Source organism: Peromyscus leucopus, chromosome 7 (assembly GCF_004664715.2).
Source record: "Peromyscus leucopus breed LL Stock chromosome 7, UCI_PerLeu_2.1, whole genome shotgun sequence".
Taxonomy (NCBI): domain Eukaryota; kingdom Metazoa; phylum Chordata; class Mammalia; order Rodentia; family Cricetidae; genus Peromyscus; species Peromyscus leucopus.
In genome coordinates this window covers 52,624,554-52,646,401 of record NC_051069.1, presented here as the reverse complement: position 1 = coordinate 52,646,401, position 21,848 = coordinate 52,624,554, and the positions used below count along the sequence as shown (strand labels likewise).

The window sequence follows — 21,848 nt, the reverse complement described above, 5'->3', positions numbered from 1 at the left end:
AGGTTGAGGTAGTGGGACCAGAAATTCAAGGTCATATTCAGTTACATAATGAGTTTGAGATCAAGATGTCCTCAGGGTCCATAGACCCTGAATTGGCGCTTACCTGAAGGCTAAAACTTGACAGTCGGAAAAGTAACTCTTGATGCTGCTGTTTCTGAAAAGCTGGTTGAGCTGAAAGACAGGGCCATGTTCCCTATGTCAGAACCTCAGGTTCCATTAGCCACTAAGTATACTTCCCAATCTATGTTTTCACTGACAAATTCAAACCCAAGCACAGGATGTCTTGTTCCAGGGCATGATGTAGCTGTAGCACCCTTTCCTAGCTATTGAGTCTCTTTGTGTTCTTCATAATTTATAAATGGGAATAAGAATGTGCTTTCAAGAACTCTTATTCTTAAAAAGTTACCCACTGACCCAGTGTTCACAATCAGTTTCTGCCTGGGAATGAAGTGGAGAAGCAACATGATTCTCACCGCATATTCAATACTTCTTTTGTTTTGCTCGTGTTTGCTGGTCCCTGGCTGGGCTATGTCTTGGGAATAGGGTAGGTTGGTGATGGTGAAGTTCAGGTTGAAATGCTGAGAGCTGGAACTGGTTGTTGGGACTTCTGTTGGCAGAAGAATGGGTGGCTTCATGTCTGAGAGAGAGAGAGAGAGAGAGAGAGAGAGAGAGAGAGAGAGAGAGAGAGAGAGGTAAAACTTCCATATTAACTATTTGTCAACAACCAATCAGCTATTAATTACTCATTATGGGCACCCAAAGAGGCAGCTCATCTTAGTTTACATGTAGGATGCTAAGGAGATGACTCAGTCAGTGTGTGCTCACTGCACCAGCATGAAGACCTGAGTTTGAATCCCTAGCACCCACATAAAAAACTGGGAGAAATGACCTACTACTATTATTCTGCTAAATTTACATAGTATAAACTATTTTATGAATTCATATCTCTCTACCTATAGATTAATGCTACTTTCATACCTCACCAGAGAAGTTTCTTTGCATAGCAGATAATGACAATTATTAATAAAGAAATTCATAACTGATCAAAGTAGAGAGAATAAATTTCTCTGAAGTGCTTGGCCACAAATGGGACATCTATATCACACACACTGCCCCATAAGGTTTAGGGACCATTATAGAATAGGATATAGAAAGACTGTAAGAAGCACCAGTGGTCAGCAAGGACTGGAGCCAATCAGCATTTTGTAGACATAATAGTATAGCCATGTTTATGACCTGACAGCATCTGTGGTTGTCATCACAGGGTCTGTACAAGATCAATATTCTGTCTCTGTAAATATTCCAGCATGAAGAGAGGACTTCACAAACCTTTATGCCTAGCTGAGGAGCCTAGCAGTTAAAGGCTTCTGATGGATAAAGAGTCTATTTTTTTTTTTTGTAGGAGTGTGGCCCTAGTAGGTCCACCACATCCAGTGTGTGACTCACAGTGGATCCATGAATATATGGGCATCACAAACTAGACTTGGTGGGTTATGAGAAACAAGAGGATATTAAGTTGGGGGGGGTGGAAGATGAGGGTGGATATGTAAGGAGTTGAGGGAGGAGCAGGGGCGCATACGACCAAAATGCATTGTATGTATGAATGAAGTTTTTGAAACATTAATACAAATATTATATTTAAAAAGCTGGGTATAGGCTTTGCTGACTCCCCATGGGAAGTCTTACCTTTTCGCAGGAGGGAATGGAGGATAAGGGGGAGGCTGGGGGTGGGAGGAGGGAAGAGAGGGGGATCTGTGGTTGGTATGTAAAATGAATAAAAAATTTCTTAATAAAGAGAAAAAGAAAGAAAAGCTAGGTATAGCATGTACCTGTAACCCTAGCACTGGGGAGAAGGGGACTGCAGGATTGTTAGGTCTTACTGACCATCTAGTATGTTTGGATGGTGATATCCAGGTAGAGTCTCAAATAATAAAGTGGAGTGAAATACAGAAAGACACCTGGTATCAACTTCTCCATCCACACCATGTACACCACACTCACAAAGTTTACAAAATAAAATAAATCCCTAGGTGTATTTGCTTCATATTCCTCTTCTTGCTTCTTTTGGATGAATCATAGGCAGGAACCATGAACATGGGCGTCCAGCAATCCCTTTTTATACCTCTATTTCACTACTACTCAGAAACCTTTTTCTTTCACTTAATTGACCTTATTGCTTCCACTTATGAAACTAGCACCACCATATGTTGTAGATGTAACCAACCATCTTATTAAATAAGAAACACAGAACCAATGTAAAAGAGAAAGCCAAGAGGTCAGAGCTCAGAGCTAAAATCTCACCCTTCCTCCTGTGGTGGTCCTAGCTTTCCGAAAGAGAGCTACTTCCTGTGTGTATGTCTTTTCATAGTCTTTTTGTTCTGCCTTCTCATTGGTTGTAAACCCAAACGTGATTGCCTCATCACTGCCTGTATGTACAGCCCCCCCAGGTCTTAAAGGCATATGTCTCCAATGCTGGCTATATCCCTGAACACACAGAGATCTACCTAGCTCTTCTACCAAGTGCTGGGATTAAAGGCGTGTGCCACCACCACCACACTCTTGCTATGGCTCTAATAGCTCTGACCCCCGGGCAACTTTATTTATTAACATACAATCAAAATCACATTTCAGTACAATTAGAATACCACCACAATATGTACCTATCACATGCAGATCTGTCAGTTGGTAGGTGGCACCCAGCCAGTGGGAGGAGGCATTCAATGTCTTATTTAAAAAGACTTGCTTCACAAGGTTGGGGTCAAGATAAGAGGAGAACAATGCCTCGATAGTGACCATTATGGAGCCCGACCTAGGAACAGAGACCATAAGAATTCAGATAGCAATGAGTACTAACAGTGTTTCAAGCTGCTACTGTTAAAGTGTCATAGATCTATGAGTATGAATTGGGGTTATCCAGATTCCTCAGGATCCCTCTTTTCTGGTTTTCTAGGAAATGTGTTTTCTAGGAAATAAGCTGAAACTATTACAGTATTACATATATTAAATACTTGATATGCATTACTATCCTTAAAATGTGGTTTCTGTCACTCTGGTGGAAGATGTTACTATAATTATCCCCATGTTAAATTTCAGAGGTGGACAACACTTACAATATAAGTATAAAAACCTGAGTTCAGATAACAGCACCTTTCTAAAAAATCCTGGGCATGGCTGCCTGTGCACAGTCCTATAACCCAACATTATTAGGGCCAGACAGGAGAATTGCTGGTCTTGCTCACTGCAAACCTAACTCCAGGTTCAGGGAGATACCCTGTCTCAAGGGAAAAAGCTGGAGAGTGACATAGCAGGACATCTGATATCCTGTGCCTGTTCACCCACACACACATGAATGTAGCACTCACATATACCACATATATACAAACAAATGAACACCAAAGGCACTGAACTTTGCAAGTATTGCAAGTCCTATGTTTGGTGGCCCAATGCTTTCAAGCACAGCCATCTTTGTCCTCTCCCTAAGACCAGCTTTTAAATCTCATGTTGATGGTCTTTAGAAAAATCATTTATCCGAGGCTCAGATTCTCATATATGACCACTGTAACTACCTCACAGAGACCTATGAAATGATTAAATAAAATGATCATGTGTGAAACTGTTCAATAGAGAGGCTAGTCTGGGATATAAAATTATCATGTTTATACTTTAAATTCTATGTCAAAAAACTGTTCTCCCATATCCATCCATTATTGCTAAATCTATGGAAGCTGATCAGTTTCCAACCTTCAGAACTTACGTCAAGTTGGTGACCAGGCAAGACTGGAATACTTCTTGTAGCTGGCTGCCTGTGTAGAGTGTGGTGACCTAGAAGTAGGAGTAGGGAAGGTTGGTTAGAGAGAATTCCCACGGGGGTGGAGAGATCACTAGAAACAAAGGAAAGAACATGGGTTTCGGGACAAAGGAGACCTCGGTTCAAATACTAGCTCTGCTCCGACTTACTATATACCTCCAGGCACACCATAACTGGTATGGTTTGGGTTTGAAATGTCCCTTGGGGGAGGCTCATATGTTTAAGGCCCATTCTCTACTGTACCTATATAGAGCTTACAGGAAATGATTAGATAATTAAAGCTTTGACTTTTTTTTCCCCTCAAGATAGGGTTTCTCTGTGTAGCTCTGGCTGTGCTGGAACTAGCTTTGTAGAGCAGACTGGCCTCAAACTCAGAGTCCACTTGCCTTTGCCTCCCAAGTGCTGAGATTAAAGGCATGCACCACCACAGCCCAGCCAAGCTTTGACCACTTGATGGAATGATCCATCCATAATTAAGTGAAGTCTTGGGAAGTAGTGGAAACTGTAAGGGGAGAGGTCTAATTGGAGGAAATTGGGAGTATGCTGTTCAAAGATGAGATCTTGTCCCCAATTCTTCCTCTCTTTTCTTTACTTTCTGGCTGTCATGTGGGAGTGGTTCTGTCATCCACACATTCCTGAAATGGTTATGATCTGCCTCACTTTAGACCCAAAGTAACAGAGATGGCAGAGCGCAGACTGGTACTTCTGACACAATCAGTCCAAAAGAAACCTTTCTTTGGCAAGCTGTTTATTTCAGGTATTTTTTATAGCAACAGAAAGCTAATTTTTTTCATTTACTATTGTTTTATGTATATGATGTGGGGTTCACTCATGCCATGGCACATATCTGGAGGTCATAGTACAATGTTATGGACTTCTTTCCTTCCACCCATAGATGTGGATTGATTTGGGGTGTTCGAGCTAGGAATCAAACTCAGGTCATTAGGTTTGCCCAGCAAGGGTTTTACACTCTGAGCCATCTCTTCAGCCCTCACAGTGCTCCTCTATGAGCTTCAGTTTCTGTGCCTGGGAAACAGACAACCAAGCTACACTGGTACCTGTGTAAGCACTAGAGAAGTGGAAACACATCAGCAAAGTTGAAATAATTACTTGGTAGATACAAGTCTGATGGAGTAATGATAGGAGTACTTGGGGAAGGAAGAGAAGGGCAATTTAAAAGTGACCTCACCTTATCTTCAATGTCCCTCTCTAGAGTGACATACTCTGAAGATGTTGGGTCTGTGTTGCTAAGGTCCCAGTTGATGATTCGAAAGTTTATCTGGTACTTGCCCTTTATGGTTACATTCTGGAGCACATAGCCTACAATAACAGAGAAAGAAAAGACCATTTTTAATTTAAATAACATTTTTTTCATTTATTTTACATACCAACCGCAGTTTCCCCTCCCTCATCTCTCCCTCTCCCGCTTCCATCTACCTTCCTCCGCATCCACTCCTCTTCCTTCTCAATTCAGAAAGGGGTAGGCCTCCCATGGCTTGAGCAAAGCATTACACATCAAGTTGAGGGAGGACCAAAAGTTCCTCCTCTTGTGTCAAGGCTGGGCAAGATAATCTAGCATGGGGAACAGGTTCCCCAAAGCCAGCTAAGTGCCTGAGAAAGGTCCTGATCTCACAGCTATGAGTCTTAGAAAGAGATCAAGCTACACAACTGTTACACACAGGCAGAGGGCCTAGGTCGGTCCCACTGATGCTCTCTAACTGTTGGTCCAGAGTCCATGAGCTCCCTTGAGCTCAGGTAGGCTATCTCTGTGGTTTCCCCTGTCATGACCCTCCCAACTCACACAATCCCTTCTCCTTTCCTTCAGCAAGAGTCTCAGAGCTCAACCCAATGCTTGGCTGTGGATCTCTGCATCTGCTTCCATCAGTTACTAGATAGATTATCTCTGATAACAATCAGGGTAGTCACCAATCTGATTACAGTAAAGACCCTTAGCTCTTTCCACAGGACTGGAGTTACATAGAGAACCTCTGATATGAGAATGAACCTAAAGAAGGTGTGCATGCTAGGGATATAGAGGCCTCACAAATGGGAAGTTACTCTAAAACATGGGGAAATGGAACTTTTATAGATGTTCATATTATTCAGATTTTTTGTTTTTTGCTTACTTGGGTTCTGTTTTCTGGAATGTTCTTCTACCTTCTTCACCCAGAAAACTCCCATTTATGCTTCAGGAGTTCAACATGATGCATATGGGGAAAGTATATACACCTATCTTCTTGTTCTCTGTCTTGCCACACTTCTGTCATGTCAGACTCCATTTCAGGAATCCCTCCTAGTCTCACCATTCCCCTGAGCTCCTACAACACACCGCTGCTCATGTGAGACTCGTTAACATACAGGAATCCCATATAGAAGAATCTACAACCCTTTTCCCAAGGAACACATGGGTCAGACACTTGGATCTTAAATTAACATTTACCACAAATCAGCCTAGAGGCTATTATATCATATGAAATAAATTGTAGGAAAATACACACATATGATCTTACTTGTAAGTGGAATAAATATTTTGTAAAATTATTACATACAATTTCCAAAACAATTCCAAGTAGGAAAAACATCAAAATTACAGAGATAATGAATAGAATAGTGCTATCAGTGTGTGTGTGTGTGTGTGTGTGTGTGTGTGTGTGTGTGTGTGTGTGTGTGTATGTGTGTGTAAGATGAGGAACTGTTAATCAAAAGGCATGGTTTCTCAGCTGAAGTGTACATCAACTGATGAAGGGATAATGGCACAGATCGAGAATGAATTCTCATTTGTACCATTTGTACCAACTTAGGGACACGTCTGACAAATATTTGCAATCTAGAGGTGATTTAATGGGAGTTGAGAATTGAATGGGGATGACTGGAGGCCCAGGCACGGGAAGAGGATGGAGAAAGGTTGATCCACTAGCCTTCAGATCCAGCTATATTGATGTAAGAACTCTGGTGTTGTTACACAGAGCAGGACTACAGATGATGGAAATGAACTGCAAACTTCAGAAAGGGGAAAGGATTTTAAAGATTTTTTTTTCTTTTTACTATAAAGAAATGATAAACAGAGAGTTAGATATGTCTAACATGATTTAAACATTACTCAATGCAAAAATGAATGGCAACATGTTCACCCTGGAACATGTTAGCAACGTATTATGTATTTGAGGGTCATTTAAAAGTACTGTTTAAAAAAAGAAAAGAAACTTTAAATATACAAAAGTTTTAAGAAGGTAAAGTTCTGAAAATTATTGTAAAATATGTGACTAGTTAATATATATGTGTAATTGATATTTTCAGATGTAAATTATACAAAGAAAGTGGTTTCAGTCAGGCATTTCTACACATGCATAAATATGTAAGATCATTCTTAGTTTCTTTTTTTATGGAATTTTTTTTATGAAGAAATTTTTTATTCATTTTATATACCAACCACAGATCCCCCTCTCATCCCTCCTTCCACTCCCCTACAGCCTTCCCTCTACAACTCACCCATCCCCTCCTCCAAAAAGGTAAAGCCTCCCATGGGGAGTCAGCAAAGCCCAGTACTTTATCTCCTTCCCTCTCCCAGTTTTCTCTTTCCCTTTTCCCATCATGCTTAAAGATTTGATAGAGGATGTTTGGTTTGGTTCTGCATTATTGAGACAAAGTTTCACACTGCCCCGATGGACTGGGAACTTACTATGTGACACAAGCTGGTCTTATACTAATGACAATCCCCCTGCTTCAGCCTTCTGAGTACTGGGATTATAAGTGTTAGTCACTGGGCCCAGTTCTGAGAAGGGATTTTAAATGTTCTTCCTGTTATTTCTGTCTCTCTGTCTCTCCCTTTCACTAGCTATTTACAGGGATATGTGTGTTAACTACTTTGATTGTAGTAAGTCATTTCATAAGCTATGCTTATACCAAACTACCACTGTGATCATTTTACCTACATGTAGTTTTTTTTTAATTTTATTTATTTATTATGTATGCAGTGTTCTGCTTGCAGGCTAGAAGAGGGCACCAGATCTCATTACAGATGGTTGTGATCTACCATGTTGGGACTTGAACTCAGGACCTCTGGAAGAGCAGTCAGTGCTCTTAACCTCTGAGCCATTTCTCCAGCCCAACTACATACAGTTTTATCTTAAATCTCAACAAAGCAGGAGGCTTTTAAATGTATGATATTAGTTTGGTCAACAAATTTCTTGTTATTTATCTGTGTTCCTTGTGACAGTTTAGGGAAGTGTATTACTCTACAATCAACATAAGGGCTAACTTGGCTTCATAGAGAAGGAAATAGAATGAAGTCATGTAAGTGCAGGCTCGGGACAACCAATCACTGTTGATGATGGCTTTCCTAGTTCATGAGATGGAGGCCTGATATTCTTACATACGGCATTTGAATTGTATACTTACCTTCTATCCACCCACTGAAACAACTCATTTTTAAGATCACATCTTGATGCTCCTCAAGATGGCTTTAAACCCATGGTTTAAATAATCTTCCTGCCTCATCTTTCCAAGTAGTGAGGACTAAAAGTACATACCACAATCCCTGGCTACACAATTAATATTTAATGATCATTTTTTGATTCCTTCCAAGAAAATGGAACTGATTCACAACTTGCTTTATTGCAGTGATGCCCTAGCTTGTTTCTAGCTCCTTCTCTGAGATGGTTGAAGGTATGGGCAGGGACTATTGTTTTCCCCCTGAATATAATGGAGGGAGGTTTGGTAGTGGGTCACTTACCACTAGGGGTAGTTCTTGTAATCTGGTGAGTGTAACCTGGAAGATAGGGAGGAGAGGTATTGGTGAGGTATTTGTGAAAATAGTTTAGCAACCTGGGACCCTATTTGTGTCAAGCTATTAACATTCCTTTCTAGTCAGAGCAATAGGTCACTCTACCATCACAACTTCTTACTAGCCTACTAGCCACCACCTGTTAGTTAGTCCCTTTGTGGGCAAACATATCCATGAATGAGAGGTGGTGTACCAATGCAGCCTGAACTGGTTTTAGATGTGTGGGTGCAGTTTTAGGGAAAATTCTCTATTTAGCATCATATGAGTGCATGAGTAGACATGAATATGATTAAAATAAAATGTATCATTAGAAAGTACAGCTGCAGTGAGCAAAGGTTTATATGACCTACACATAACAATCAAAACAGAGAGCCAGCTGTAACCCAACCCCAGTAAACAACTCAGCCTCCTCTAGGACCCACAGAAAGGAGCCTTGAGAAGGTGACCAAAGGCTCTTGAGCAAATCGAGCTTCAGCTTACTGCTTCCTTGTAGTTTATCTGGTCTGTATATTTTGTTTTGCTTTTGAATTAAAGCTCTTGCTACTTAATTATTTGTGTGTGCTTTTTCAATTCTTTGAAGAAGTACTGATAACCTAGAAACACTAAGATCAGACAGACACCACAAGTAACTTTGGCAGGCGTAGAAAAAAATTAAAGGATGCCTGGAAACACTCCACAGCAAACCACAGACCACACTCACCATTGACATAGAGACTATTCTGGTCCAGCATGTAGCTACCCAGCTGGGTGATGCCATGAGTCAGCTGACTCAGCTTTGTATAAAGCCCCTGAGTGTCAAGTTCAGGATATGCTGGGTTATGGTGATAGGAGCAGATAGCATTCACACCAGTGGCTGTTCCATTCTTCTTAGGCCTGAAGAGAAAGGAATATAGAGACATTAGAAAGATCCTAATATGGATATAAGTCCCAAAGAAGGAGGACCAAGCAAAAGAGACACAATAAGGGATGGCCATTCCCGTGGAATGGATATAAAGGAGAATTACCTGAGGGAAACCAGTCTGCAATCTGAATAGAGGGATTCATTCTGGACCAAGGTTCCAAGCTGAAAAGGAAAAGCAAGGGAAGAGGTAATGGAGGAGGAAATAGGCCTTATCAAACTGGAAGTTATTGGAATGAGCATCTCACCAGGTGCTGCAGGATCCTCTCAGTGGAATTAAACATGGCTGAGCTCATGCCTGCTGAGTATGGGAGGTTGGAGATAGTGAAATTGAGTGTGAAAGTCTTCAAATGCCCCATGGCTACAGGAAGAGAGGAAGAGAAATAAGCACAAGTTACAGTTTATGTGAGATAAGTCTGAACTCCTGCACTTATCAGGTCATCTTTCTCATTGCATGACTACCAACAATGTACCCATCTATGAAAGAACCTGAAAAGCTCTTCATCTCCATGTCACACCAACTATCTTTCCTGAATGTTCTTCACATGCATTCTCTCTGCTTCAGCATCACAGCTAGGTCTTATCCTCTTCTGTCCATGCTAAAATCCTAGAATACCCATTGGATGATTTGTCTAAAGGATGTTACCTATGCACCCCAACAGAAGAATGTTTATACAATGAAAATCTCAATAAGACTGCCCCAACTCTAGGATTACTCATTACTCTTTTGAATTTTTAATATCAAATTCAAGTTTATTTTGCCTTGGTTTTGTTTCGTGTGTGTGTGTGTGTGTGTGTGTGTGTGTGTGTGTGTGTGTGTGTGCCCACACATGCAAATGTGGGGGCCAGGGATTGATACCAAGTATCTTCCTTAATCTCTATCAACATTATGTATTGAGGAAGGGTCTCTCATGAAAACTCAGGTTACATCATTGACTAGACTAGCTGGTCAGTTTTGATGAGGGTCCTCTTTCTTGTCTTTCCAAGTGCTGGGATTACCGATAGGCTACCATGTTGGGATTTTAACTGTAGTCCACATGTTTGTTTAACAAGCACTTTAACCACTGAGAAATCTCCCAGATCCCAAGGTGAAGCTTCTTGATTAGGCATTCAAGGTCCTTTCTGATCTGGTTTCTTGTTATCTTTTATCATTTAGTTACTTATTCATTCTTCAACTGCCAGCATGGCACTGTGAGTCCAGAACTAGACATCCAGAAGCTATACTGGGAGCTGAGCTTTTTTGGTTCAGATAAACCAACTTCTCTATTCTCCCATCACATTATGTTGCTGTAAGCCTCGGAGCCCTCACTGAGGGAATACTCCCAGTAAAATTCCAAAACTTATTTATCTGGGTCACTTCTACTCACCTTGAGAGATTCAGTTCAGGTGCAACATTCTCCAAAAAGTCATTGCCTCTTTATATTATGGTATGTGACTCCTCTCCCACAAAAATTCCTCACTGTATTAATTCAGAGTCTGGTGGTTGCATGAAGGGAGACATCTGATTGAATTGCTAGACATATCTTTATTATTATACTGTGATGGCCTTGACACTAGGACATTCACATCCTAGTGTTCTAGTTGTCATATGGAAGTTAGGTAGTGAGGTGTGGAATGGGAAACTCATCTAGGATAGGAAAAAGAACTGCAACATACCTGTTGTGGGTTCTGGCTGCACAGATTTTGACGGAGAAGCCAGGATGGTGGTGGGTGACCCAGGAGCTAGGGAAAGGATTATCATCAGGATAGACAGTGGCTTCACATAATGAGAGAACCTTCCATCAGTGGTCCAAGCCATGAAAATCATTCCCAGGTGGATCATAAACAAGAGTAAAGGACAGAGTGATTGCCTGAATGAAGAGGGGCAAGTCTGTGAATGTAATCAATTCAAGATAGTGAAAGTGGATAGCAGGAGAGGGTAAGCAAATAGGCCAGATGAACTGGAAGACAAAAAAAAATGTAGAAGATATGAATGCATGAGTAGAAGGATGATAGATAAATGGATAGTCAAAACAAAATCAAAGAATAAAAATAAAGAGAAGGCGGAATGATGGAAGGAAGATAACATTTAATAAAGAATAGATAAATATATGTACATGGTATAGATGATAGATGGACATGTAGGTGGTAGATGAATCTATGGGATATATGGTGTGTGTGTGTGTGTGTGTGTGTGTGTGTGTGTGTGGATGGATGGATAAAGAGAGTAAGAACAGGTGGAGGGAACAAATGCCAAGAAGATAACTGGATAGAGAATATTGGTAGATGAGTAGATAGAATTGACAAATACAGATAAATGGTTAGACATATGGGTCAGTGGGTACATATATGAGCAGATACATAGATGAATGGATAAGAGAGTAGGTGAATGGATGGATAAATAGATACATATACCAATGGAGAAAAGACAGAAAGAAGTAATTTCAAGCAGGCAAATGGACAGAACAAGGTGGTCTGTAGATGGATGGACAAATTGACAGATGCAGAAGTAGATAGATATATGGATGGATGTTTAGGTAGGTAGGTGATTGTCTAGCTGACTAGATGGGTCTGTAATTATATGTATGTGTTGCTAGATAGAGAAAGCAAGTAATCAATTAATGAAGGATAAGCAGGCCAATGGGTGGAAATATTGGTGGATGGATGCAGGGGGTGAAAATGGATTAACAAATTAACTGTAGAAGGAAAAACAGAAGGAATAAAGATAATACATGAGAATGGGCAAGAAAGTAGATGGGAAGATAGATAAGTAGATATGCAGATAGATGTATGAGTAGATATGTAGATGGATGGATAGATCGATGGAAATGTGGTACCTGAGGATGAATGAGTAGAAAAATGAAAAAAAGGATAGCTACAAAAACAGAGAAATGGATTGCTGAACAAGAGAATATGAAAGAATTTCTAGAATTACTTAAGTAGCCATCAGAATTTTCAACTTAATAATGAAGCTCCTACTAGGGAACATTTTATTTGTTTTAAAAGATGTAAACTCTAGTCTTCATCTGAATTCAGCCCTGTAATTCTGCAGGCAACACTTGTATAAACATCTTTCTCTAACCAAGAGGAGTGAAGAAAAATCTAACACTTGAACTGAAATTCCAAGAAGAGGTCAGAGACAGCAACTTTTTTCCACTAAGGCCTTAGTCCCTTTCCAGAGATTGCCTTGTGCTTATGGCAAGTTTCCTTTATAAATGAAGAGAAATGTGTGGACCAAGACCTAGATAGATCAAATTGATACATACTTGTAGGAAGTCCTTCTGTACCATGTTCATTGTAACCTATAACACAAAATGCACACATAAGGAAAAGTAGCAACAAGGTCCCACACTCCGTGCCTTGGTACATGTGGGGCAAATATGGATGCATGCATTTGTACATAATTATTTAGAAACTACTTCTGTTCTAAGAGCTAACATAAATATCAACATGAACAAGAATTTATTGCCATTTCTGCCAGATCTAATACTTCCTTACCACTTCTAGAGGATGTTCCTAACAAGAGCGTCTCATAAGAACTACTGTCATACCTTAATCCCCATTTATATGTACTCACCTGCACTATCATCTTCCCTTGTACTCTCCCTCTATCTATTCATCCAGTTGATGTTTATTGAGTACTTTCTATATTCCCCACTCCCATTTGAAGAATATAGTGTTGAAAAATATCTGTGCCTCACTGTAGTTTACATTGGGGCAAAGTTCATATGTAACTTATTTGTCTCTGATGCTAAGCTTAATGTTTGGCTAAGATTCTTGGTACTATTGAGTAGACAACATATTAAAGCATATGAATCAAGCTGGGCAGTGGTGGTGCACACCTTTAATCCCAGCACTTGGGAGGCAGAGCCAGGCAGATCTCTGTGAGTTCGAGGCCAGCCTGGACTACCAAGTGAGTTCCAGGAAAGGCGCAAAGCTACACAGAGAAACCCTGTCTCGAAAAACCAAAAAAAAAAAAAAAAAAAAAAAAAAAAACAAACAAAAAAAACCCATATGAATCACCTACTTTATGAAGGCTAAAACCCTATATGTGTCCTGCAACTTCTGAATTATAGTGACCAGATGAAAACTCAGATCATCAAAATTCTGATTAGCAATAACCTGTTATAGGAGTATGAATTCCCCTTTCTCTTCACTCCTTATTGTTAAAATGAGGGTAATAGATAGAAAGACAAGACACCAACACTTTTTTTTTTTTTTTTTTTGAGGGCAAGGTCCCAGTTTATTGATATATCAGTGTCACAAAGAAGCCCAGTACAGCCAGAAACACTGAGCAGATAAAGTGCTAATGCAGAGACCTGGCAACAGAAGGAGAAGGAATCCAGTTCATCTCCTCCATGTCCCCAGCCCGAAAAGGTATTTCTACTACACAAGAGTAAGGGTAGCTAGGTAATCCAATCTATAGATGCTGTGAGCTAAGGAACAGAAAATCAAACTAGTGGGCTGTGTGCAGAGCAAGGAAAAGGGAAAGTCAGAAAATAATCCTTCCTCAAATTAGATAAAGAAATGCCAAAAGTAATGTTTTTCAACTTCTTGGATGCGTCATCTATTTAGAAATGAGACAGGTCTGCGACCACTTTCCAGGAACTCAGAACTATGATGTGGTAGGCACTTTCTTACACCCTTAGAAACACTAAATTTCTGATAGGAAAACTCATTTACCTCCTTGCTTTGCTAGCTCCCAAAAGCAGAGCCAGTATCCCCTTGTGAACATTGGGGAGACAGAAGCTATAAGAGTAATTAATTTGGCAGCATTTAAAAAGCATTAAACACAGGAGGCAGAGGCAGGTGGATTTATATGAGTTTTAGGCCAGCCTCATCTACATACTGAGTTCCAGGCCAGCCAAGGATACATAATGAGATCCTGTCTCAAAAAAAACAAAACAAGTATTAATGAATCTCAAGACTTATAATTATCTTGAAGCATTTTAGGTGTCTCTATTATGCCTGGGGTTAAAATAATTTGGTTAAAGAATTCAGACAATTTGAATGAGCTGAGTGAACTATGAGATGGAGTCCAGTTCACCCCCGCTGTTTCTATTTCCAAATTTAAGAATCACAGACTGATTTTCAGAGACCAGAAGGAACACTGAAGGCCATCTAATCATCCTAGTGCCATACAGTGCTGAACTCAAAAGGGCCAGGATCAATTGCATCTTTCAAGAGCCTGAGAATTCCTGGCCTCACTGGGTCCTCAGGAAATCCAAATAAGAAGACACTAGAAGGAGTCTGCAGTATGCTTCCCTTGCAGCCAAGCATCAAGGCCTGGGGTAGAACTCTCAAGTAGGCACAAGGGGCGACATCTTCAGCTCTGTCCTGTGAGAAGCAGGCTGATCTGATACTGTGATAAACAGAAGTGCTGGGAGGCCTCAGTGAAGGGGCACATTCCTCCACATAAGGAGAGCTGCTCATAGACAGGCTGATGGCTGGGACACTAGGCAAGACACAAAGTTTGAGAACTGCTATGAGCCAAGGGTAGACTTAGGAATGTCTTGAAGGATACTCATGGTTGGTTAGTTTTCTGACTTAGTCAAATGCTTCTGTAACTGAACTGAAGATGCCTGAGATGACACAAGAGCAAAAACAAAAACAACAACCATCCCATGATTTCCCCAATCCACTGAGATGGGTCAGGAAATACTGGGCAGTTATAAAGTTTGTTCTGTTTTGTTTATTTGTCTTTTGAGACTGTTTATCTCTGACTGGTCTGGAACTCACTTTGTAGACCAGGCTGGTCTCATACTCTGAGATCTGCCTGCCTCTGCCTTAGTGCTGGGATTAGAGGCATGCAATATACCCAGCTCTTAATGGTTCTTAACACCTTTCCTTGTACTGAGGGTTTCCCAGTCTTCAATTCCCTGCCTGGAGGTTTCACTCCCTATTTCAATGCCAGGCAAGTTTTCCAGGTAGGCTTTCCCACTGACTGAGTATACTCAGTCTCCTCCCTTCTATTCTGGCCCCACTTTGGATCTTATTCTTCCTTTTTACCTCTCTTTCCAGATACTTGAATCATTGTGACATGTAACCAGACAGACAGAAATTCTTGCTGGTTCTTAGGGGTAATCAGTATCTGATAGTGACAATTAGATTATCTATGGTATGTCCGGAACTAATATTCCTTCCTCTCTGTGGTTTCTTTTTTCTCTTGTTAAGTTCCCTGTTTTTCTTTGTAGCCTGTTGTTTCTCCCCAACTCTCCTTTCTTCTGTGGTGTGTCTATGAGAGGTGTGTGCAGGAATTTGTACAAGTGTATGTGGAGCTGTGCACCTGTGCACACTCACATTGGGTATCCTCTATTCCTCTATCACTCTCTACCTTGTTCCTTTGAGACGGGGTCTCTGGAGATAGAGCTCTACCTCTCTCTTCCTCGCTTTCTCTCCCTCTCTGGGTCGGACTGGCAGCTAGAAAGTCCCATCAGTCATCCTGTCATCAGCCCCCTCAGTTCTGGGGTCACAGGTATGTGTAGGACTGTGCCCAGCCTTTGGGTACTGGGGTCCAAATAGCAGTCTTCGTGCTTATGCAGCAAGCACTCCTAATCACCAAGCCATCTCTCTTTATCTCTAGCGCTGGGATTGAACCCAGGACCTCGTGCACATTAGGCAAGCACTCCACCACTAACCCACATCCAGTACCCCTCCTTTTTTTTGCACTCTAACCTTGCTGCCTTCCTCGTAAGGCTTGGGAAAAATGAAGCAACACAAAAGCCTTGGTTTGGATGTCAGGCCAGATTCTGTCTGGCTTCTGCTACTGACTTAATATGTAAATTTAGACAATTCACTTGACTGTCTGTGTGTTTAAGTGAAATGTCTGGATCAGATGATCTCTCTGAGACATCTCTCAGATCAGTTCACATTGGAAAAATCAATTACTTCATTGGAAGAGATTCTAACTTCAAGACATGTTTATATAACTCCTTGAAACAGCTAAAAAGAGAATCCTATTTACTATATATTTTACTATTAAAAAAGCAAGTTTTATCTGTGGAGAAACATGGCAGCCCCTACACTGGACTAATAAAAGCAAATTCTTGGAATAAGCAGAGAAATAGGCCACAAATAAGACCTGGCAGTGTCCAAAGGGTCTATAAATTAAATATTCAAAGAAGTAAAAAACAATGGCTGTTTAACCATTAAGCCATTAACTAGACAAGATCTCTAAGCACAGACTATAGTCTAGAAAGGTCTGAGTGGGAAGAAGCCCCTGCAGGATGTACTGGAGGGAAGGACTTGGTCCATAGCAAGTTGCTACTGCATTTCATTCAAACCCAGTTTTCTCAGTCTGTCAGCCTGGTGTGTGCACATGCAGACACTTTCCAGGCTGCAATTATGCTTCTGAAGTGTTGGCTTCATTCAAAGACACTGTCTCCACAAAAGGGATTTCTTCTTTGTCTGTCTTCCCAATGATCAGCCGGTGCTTGTCCAAATTTATGATACACTTCAGGGATCTAAGAGTCTGAAGCCCAAGTGACAAGTTTTTTTCATTATCATCAACCACAGCTGCTGGGCAATCCAGACGGAGAGAGCCCACTGTAATCAGTAGGTGCTCAATCTGGCCTACTACTTTGAGATGCCGTGGCAGAGAAAGCTTTTCTCCTTCATGCTTGTGAGATTTAACATGGTCCTTTAGTCCCAATCTGTCCACACAGGCCGAAGAGATGAGATTATACTGACAGCCGGTGTCAACCAGAGCTTTCACATCCTTTCCAGCACACTGGCAAGACACTAAAATCATGTCATCATCTTCACACTTTTTTAGCCCTTCAGACTTTGCCTGATTGAATTTGTTGGTCTTGGAGGCCCAAGGGACTCGACTGCTCCGGAGCTTGGACAGGTTGGTTTCCATGAGGCGCCTCTGCAGAATGTTATGAGGTTGCGTGTCCTTGGACGAGCCCAGCTTTTTGAGGCCGTCCAGGGGGAGCAGGTCGGCGGAGTCCTTGTGGATGAATTGCACCGCCTGCTTCATCCGGCGCTGCTGCCGCAGGGACGCCGCTTCCCGCATGTCGGTCTCCTTGCGGCCGCCCTCGGTGAGGAGTCCTGAGTAAAACATTGCTGAGGAGCCCGCGGCCCGGCGGCCGGGTCTCCCGGTCCCGAGCACCCTCAGCCTCGAGCTCCTTGACAGCGCCCGACACCAACACTTTTGAATGCAGGAAGCAATTAATCTTGAACTGAACTGCAAGCTCTTTTATTGCTGACTGGTGTACCTTGTAGCAGAAGGTGAAATGCAGGCTGCTGAGAGAAAACTAATTAACATTTTTACTTAGCTGCAGACCTTGTGTGTTAAAATAACAAATGGGTAGCAAAGATGTGCTCAATAGTGCAATTGTGGCATGACTATTATGGATAACCAACTGATTTCAGAATGGATACTGGAATTGGTTCAATGGAAGTAATTTATTCCTGGTACCATAAACCTCATAAAAACCTTTGACTGGGAAGGTAATTAGCCCTACAAGGAAAAATTACTTTGTTGTTCCAAATAGACATGGCAACAAAATGCTTTGTAAATATTTATATTCATAACGGTTGTGGTGATATACTTGTAATCTAAGAAATAAAGCTTGAAGATCAGAGGACAGAGCTAGCCACAGAATTAGCAATAGAGGTCAAGTAGTAGTGGAACACACCTTTATACCCAGCACTCAGGAGGCAGAGGCAGAGATCTGTCTGGATTTCTGTGAGTTCAAAGCAACACTGGACTATATAAGATTAATCCAGTCTAAAAGAGAAACAGCCAGGCAGTGGTGGCACACACCTTTAATTCCAGTACTTGGGAGCCATATGCCTTTAATCCCAGTACTAGGAAGGTTGAGACAGGAAGTGATATGGCTGGGCAGAGAAAGGAATATAAGGCAGGAGGAGACAGAAATTAGGCCTTTTTGGCTGAGGACTCAGAGGCATTCAGTCAGAGGATTCATGGAGTGAGAAGTGGCTGTGACTTGTTCCTTTGTCTCTCTGATCTTTCAGCATTTATCCCAATATCTGGTTCTGGATTTTATTATAAGGATTTGTGCAGTAGGCACTGACATTTCAGGCTTGATCAAACAAGCAGAGTGTGGAGAAAAAAATGTAGACTCAAGGTATTGAGAATGACTGCTGAATTATTTATTGTAGCATGAATCTTAAAAAGTTTTATTAATAAAATCAAACCTGAGGCCAGTTATTGGGGTGAACACCGAAGGTTCAGAAAGATAGAATGAGCCACAGCTAACCTCACCTGGCCAACTTCTCAGATGGTCTTGTTTCCTCAGACTGGAAGCTTCTGTGTCCTCATCCCAATGGTTTTCAGCTGAACTGTGCTGCTAGAAGCCTGAAAGCTTAACCAGCCAAATGCTTAACCAGCCAAATGCTTCTAGTTCCTGGTCTTCATGCCTTATATATCTTGCCTTTCTGCCATCACTCCCTGGGATTAAAGGCTCACTTCTTGGAATTAGAGGCGTGTGTCACCATGCCTGGCTGTTATCAATGTGGTCTTGAACTCACAGAGATCCAGAGGGATTTCTGGCTCTGGAATGCTAGGATTAAGGGCGTGAGTGCCACCATTTTCTAGCCTCTGTATCTAGTGGCTGTCTGTTCTCTGACCCAAAATAAATTTATTAGGGTGCACAATATTTTGGGGAGCACAATACCACCATAATTTATAATATTTCCTAAGAAACTCAGAGAAATTTTCATATACTCAGAAGCATATGAACATAAAAATGCTTGAGAATATTGCATAGCAAATCAGAGAGCATACTCACCATTCACATATAGATTGTTCTTGTCCAGTGAGTAGTTGCCCAGCTGGGTGATTCCCTGGGTTAGATTTTTCAGTTCTGAGTACAGTCCTTGGATGTTCATCCCAGGATGTGAAGGGTCATGGTGGTAGGTGCAGATGGCATCCACACCAGTGGCTGTTCCATTCTTCTTAGGCCTAGAAAGAGAGGAGTGTGGAGATTTCAGAAAAGTCATAATGAAGATCAGAACCAGAGGGAATAACTAGGAATGAGAACGATAACAATAAGCAATGGTCATTCCTGGCCAATGGTCAGAAAGTAGCCTCACCTGAGGGAATCCAATCTGCAGGTTGAGTTGAAGGAGCCATTTTGGAACAAGTGTCCAAGCTATGGATGGTGAAGGAGGAGGAAAATGAAAACAGGCATTGAAAAGGAGGTCATATGGGATTTATCTCCCCCAGACTGCTTGGATAAGGTCCTCACCAGGTACTGCAGGACACTCTCAGTTGAGCTTAACACAGCTGAGCCATTGCTCATATTTGATGAATATGGAAGATTGGTTATGGTGAAGTTGATTGTTAGGATCTCCAGATGGTGCCCCATAGCTGTATGAAGAGAAGAGATACAACTGAAAATTAGCTGATACCAGAGTAGAATCCTGTTCTCATCAACTTATCTTCACTTCCACCCTCTTAACATATAACAAAACAACCATTCAAGTCAGAAACTACACAACTTCTTAGCTCTACATTACACAAATCACACAAATTTTCTGAACATTCCTTACATTGATTCTGTATTTGTTCTAGCTTAAGTCTTATCTACTCACAACCAGAATTTTTCCTTCAGACTCAATGGATGCTCTGTCTAAAGATGTTCTCTATTGTGAGCACTAGGAGTGCCTTTCTGAAATTAAAATTCTCACTAGGACTGTTCATAGTCCACTACTACCCATGGTTCCATGTGTACATTCAGGGTCAAATACAAGCCTGAAAAATTGACACTTGTGATGGCTAATATTGGTTGGCAAGTAGTCACACTTGGGAAGAAAGATTACAGAATTGCATCCATCAGACAGACCTTTGGGTATACCTATCTGGTATTACCTTGACTGCTATTTGATGTAGGAGACCCATTCAACTATGAGCAGCACCACCACCAGTCAGGTGGGCTTGGAATGTACAAGAAAGCTAAATGATATGAGCCTGAAAATAAGCCAGTATGCAGTGTTCCCCCATACTCTTCTTTAGGTCCTCTCTAGCTTTATGCCTTGAGTTCTTACTTGACTTCTTTAAGTATAGACTGTGACATAGAAATATAAGTTGAAACAAACTCATACTTCCCCAAGTTCCTTTATTAGACTATCACATTTATCACAGCAACAGAAGGCATCCCACAGCAGCTTTTAATGCTGGGGATAATGCTTTTGCACACTGGTTTAATAAAATGCTGATTGACAAGGAGCAAGGCAGGAAGTATAGGTGGGATAAGCAAACAAGGAGAATTCTGGGAAGAGGAAGGCTGAGTCACCAGCCAGATACAGAGAAAGCAAGATGTGAAGGCAGAGCTGAAAAAGAAAGGTACCAAGACACATGGCTAAACACAGATAGGAATCATGGGTTAATTTAAGTGTAAGAGGTAGTCAATAATTAGCCTGAGTTAATAGCCATACAGTTCATAATTAATATAAGCTTCTCTGTGGTTGCATGGGTCTGAGCCAGCTGTGGGACTGGCAGGTAAGAGAGATTTGTCCTGACTGTGGGCCAGGCGGGACCAGGAAAACTTCAGCTACACTTCAAGTCATCTTCCACTGACTTTCATTCTCTTTTACTCATCTATCCTGACCCCAGCACTATGACTCAGTAGGTGCTAAGCAGGACACAGAGAGGCTGCACTGGGAGTTGAACAATATGATTCATGGAAATCAAAATCCTCTCAATTCTACACATCCACTACGTTGTTCCTGGTCACTGAGCCCTCATATTGAAATCCTCATTTCCTGGAACCTTTCATTCTTACTTTATCTGGATGACTCCTACTCATCCTGAGAGAGTCAGTTCAGGAGGAATATTCCTCAGCAAGCCTTTTCCTTTCTACATTATGTTATATGCCTGTTTCCCCCACAATCCCAACCCCACAACTAACCAAAGTATTGCAGTAGTCTATTTGTCTCACATGCCATTTGGCTGAATGTGGACAAGTAACCAGTTAGATTATTAGTCTGATCCTTATGCATTTTAAAATGACCCTGACACTAGAACCTTCATATACTGGTTTCCTAGCTCTATCTAGAAGACAGATGGTGGAGGTGTGGGTAAAGGGAACTAATCAAAGGTAGGTAATGCGACCCAAGATACCTGTGTCAAGTTCTGGCTGCAGAGATGTAGATGAAGAAGGTAGGGTAGTGCTGGCTGGCTCAGGAGCTATAGAGAGAATAGTCATTGATGAAATCCTCATTTCCAAGAACATTTCATGTTTCATTTTTCTGGATGACTCCTATTTATCCTGATAGATTCAGTTCAGGAGGATTTTTTCTCAGAAACCCTCCACTTTCTACATACAACAAAGACTGTCCATAGCTAGAGAAGCTTTTCTAGACAAACAACCACCATTCACAGCTGAAACATGAACTACATCGAAGAGTGA

The 21,848-nt window shown here is 41.3% G+C and overlaps 2 protein-coding genes across 2 annotated transcripts in view; both read right to left on the bottom strand.

The window, feature by feature from the left end:
- The window catches only part of Muc16 (mucin 16, cell surface associated), a 197,758-nt gene that overhangs the window by 6,772 nt on the left and 169,138 nt on the right, over nucleotides 1-21,848 (bottom strand). The window contains 11 exon segments of the mRNA XM_037208222.1: nucleotides 104-171; nucleotides 474-637; nucleotides 2,661-2,809; nucleotides 3,755-3,822; nucleotides 4,998-5,128; nucleotides 8,541-8,576; nucleotides 9,292-9,464; nucleotides 9,596-9,654; nucleotides 9,738-9,850; nucleotides 11,146-11,211; nucleotides 12,735-12,770. Coding sequence (XP_037064117.1) covers nucleotides 104-171; nucleotides 474-637; nucleotides 2,661-2,809; nucleotides 3,755-3,822; nucleotides 4,998-5,128; nucleotides 8,541-8,576; nucleotides 9,292-9,464; nucleotides 9,596-9,654; nucleotides 9,738-9,850; nucleotides 11,146-11,211; nucleotides 12,735-12,770 — 1,063 coding nt within the window.
- Nucleotides 15,695-17,602, bottom strand: LOC114686228 (nuclear receptor-interacting protein 3). Its single transcript, XM_028860888.1, has one exon. It carries the CDS (start codon nucleotides 17,531-17,533, stop codon nucleotides 16,811-16,813), a length of 723 nt encoding a protein of 240 aa, XP_028716721.1. The 5' UTR covers nucleotides 17,534-17,602; the 3' UTR covers nucleotides 15,695-16,810.

Bases quoted from the DNA above. Each gene is read 5' to 3' on its own strand.
- LOC114686228 (XM_028860888.1), bottom strand. From the start codon at position 17,533: ATGTTTTACTCAGGACTCCTCACCGAGGGCGGCCGCAAGGAGACCGAC.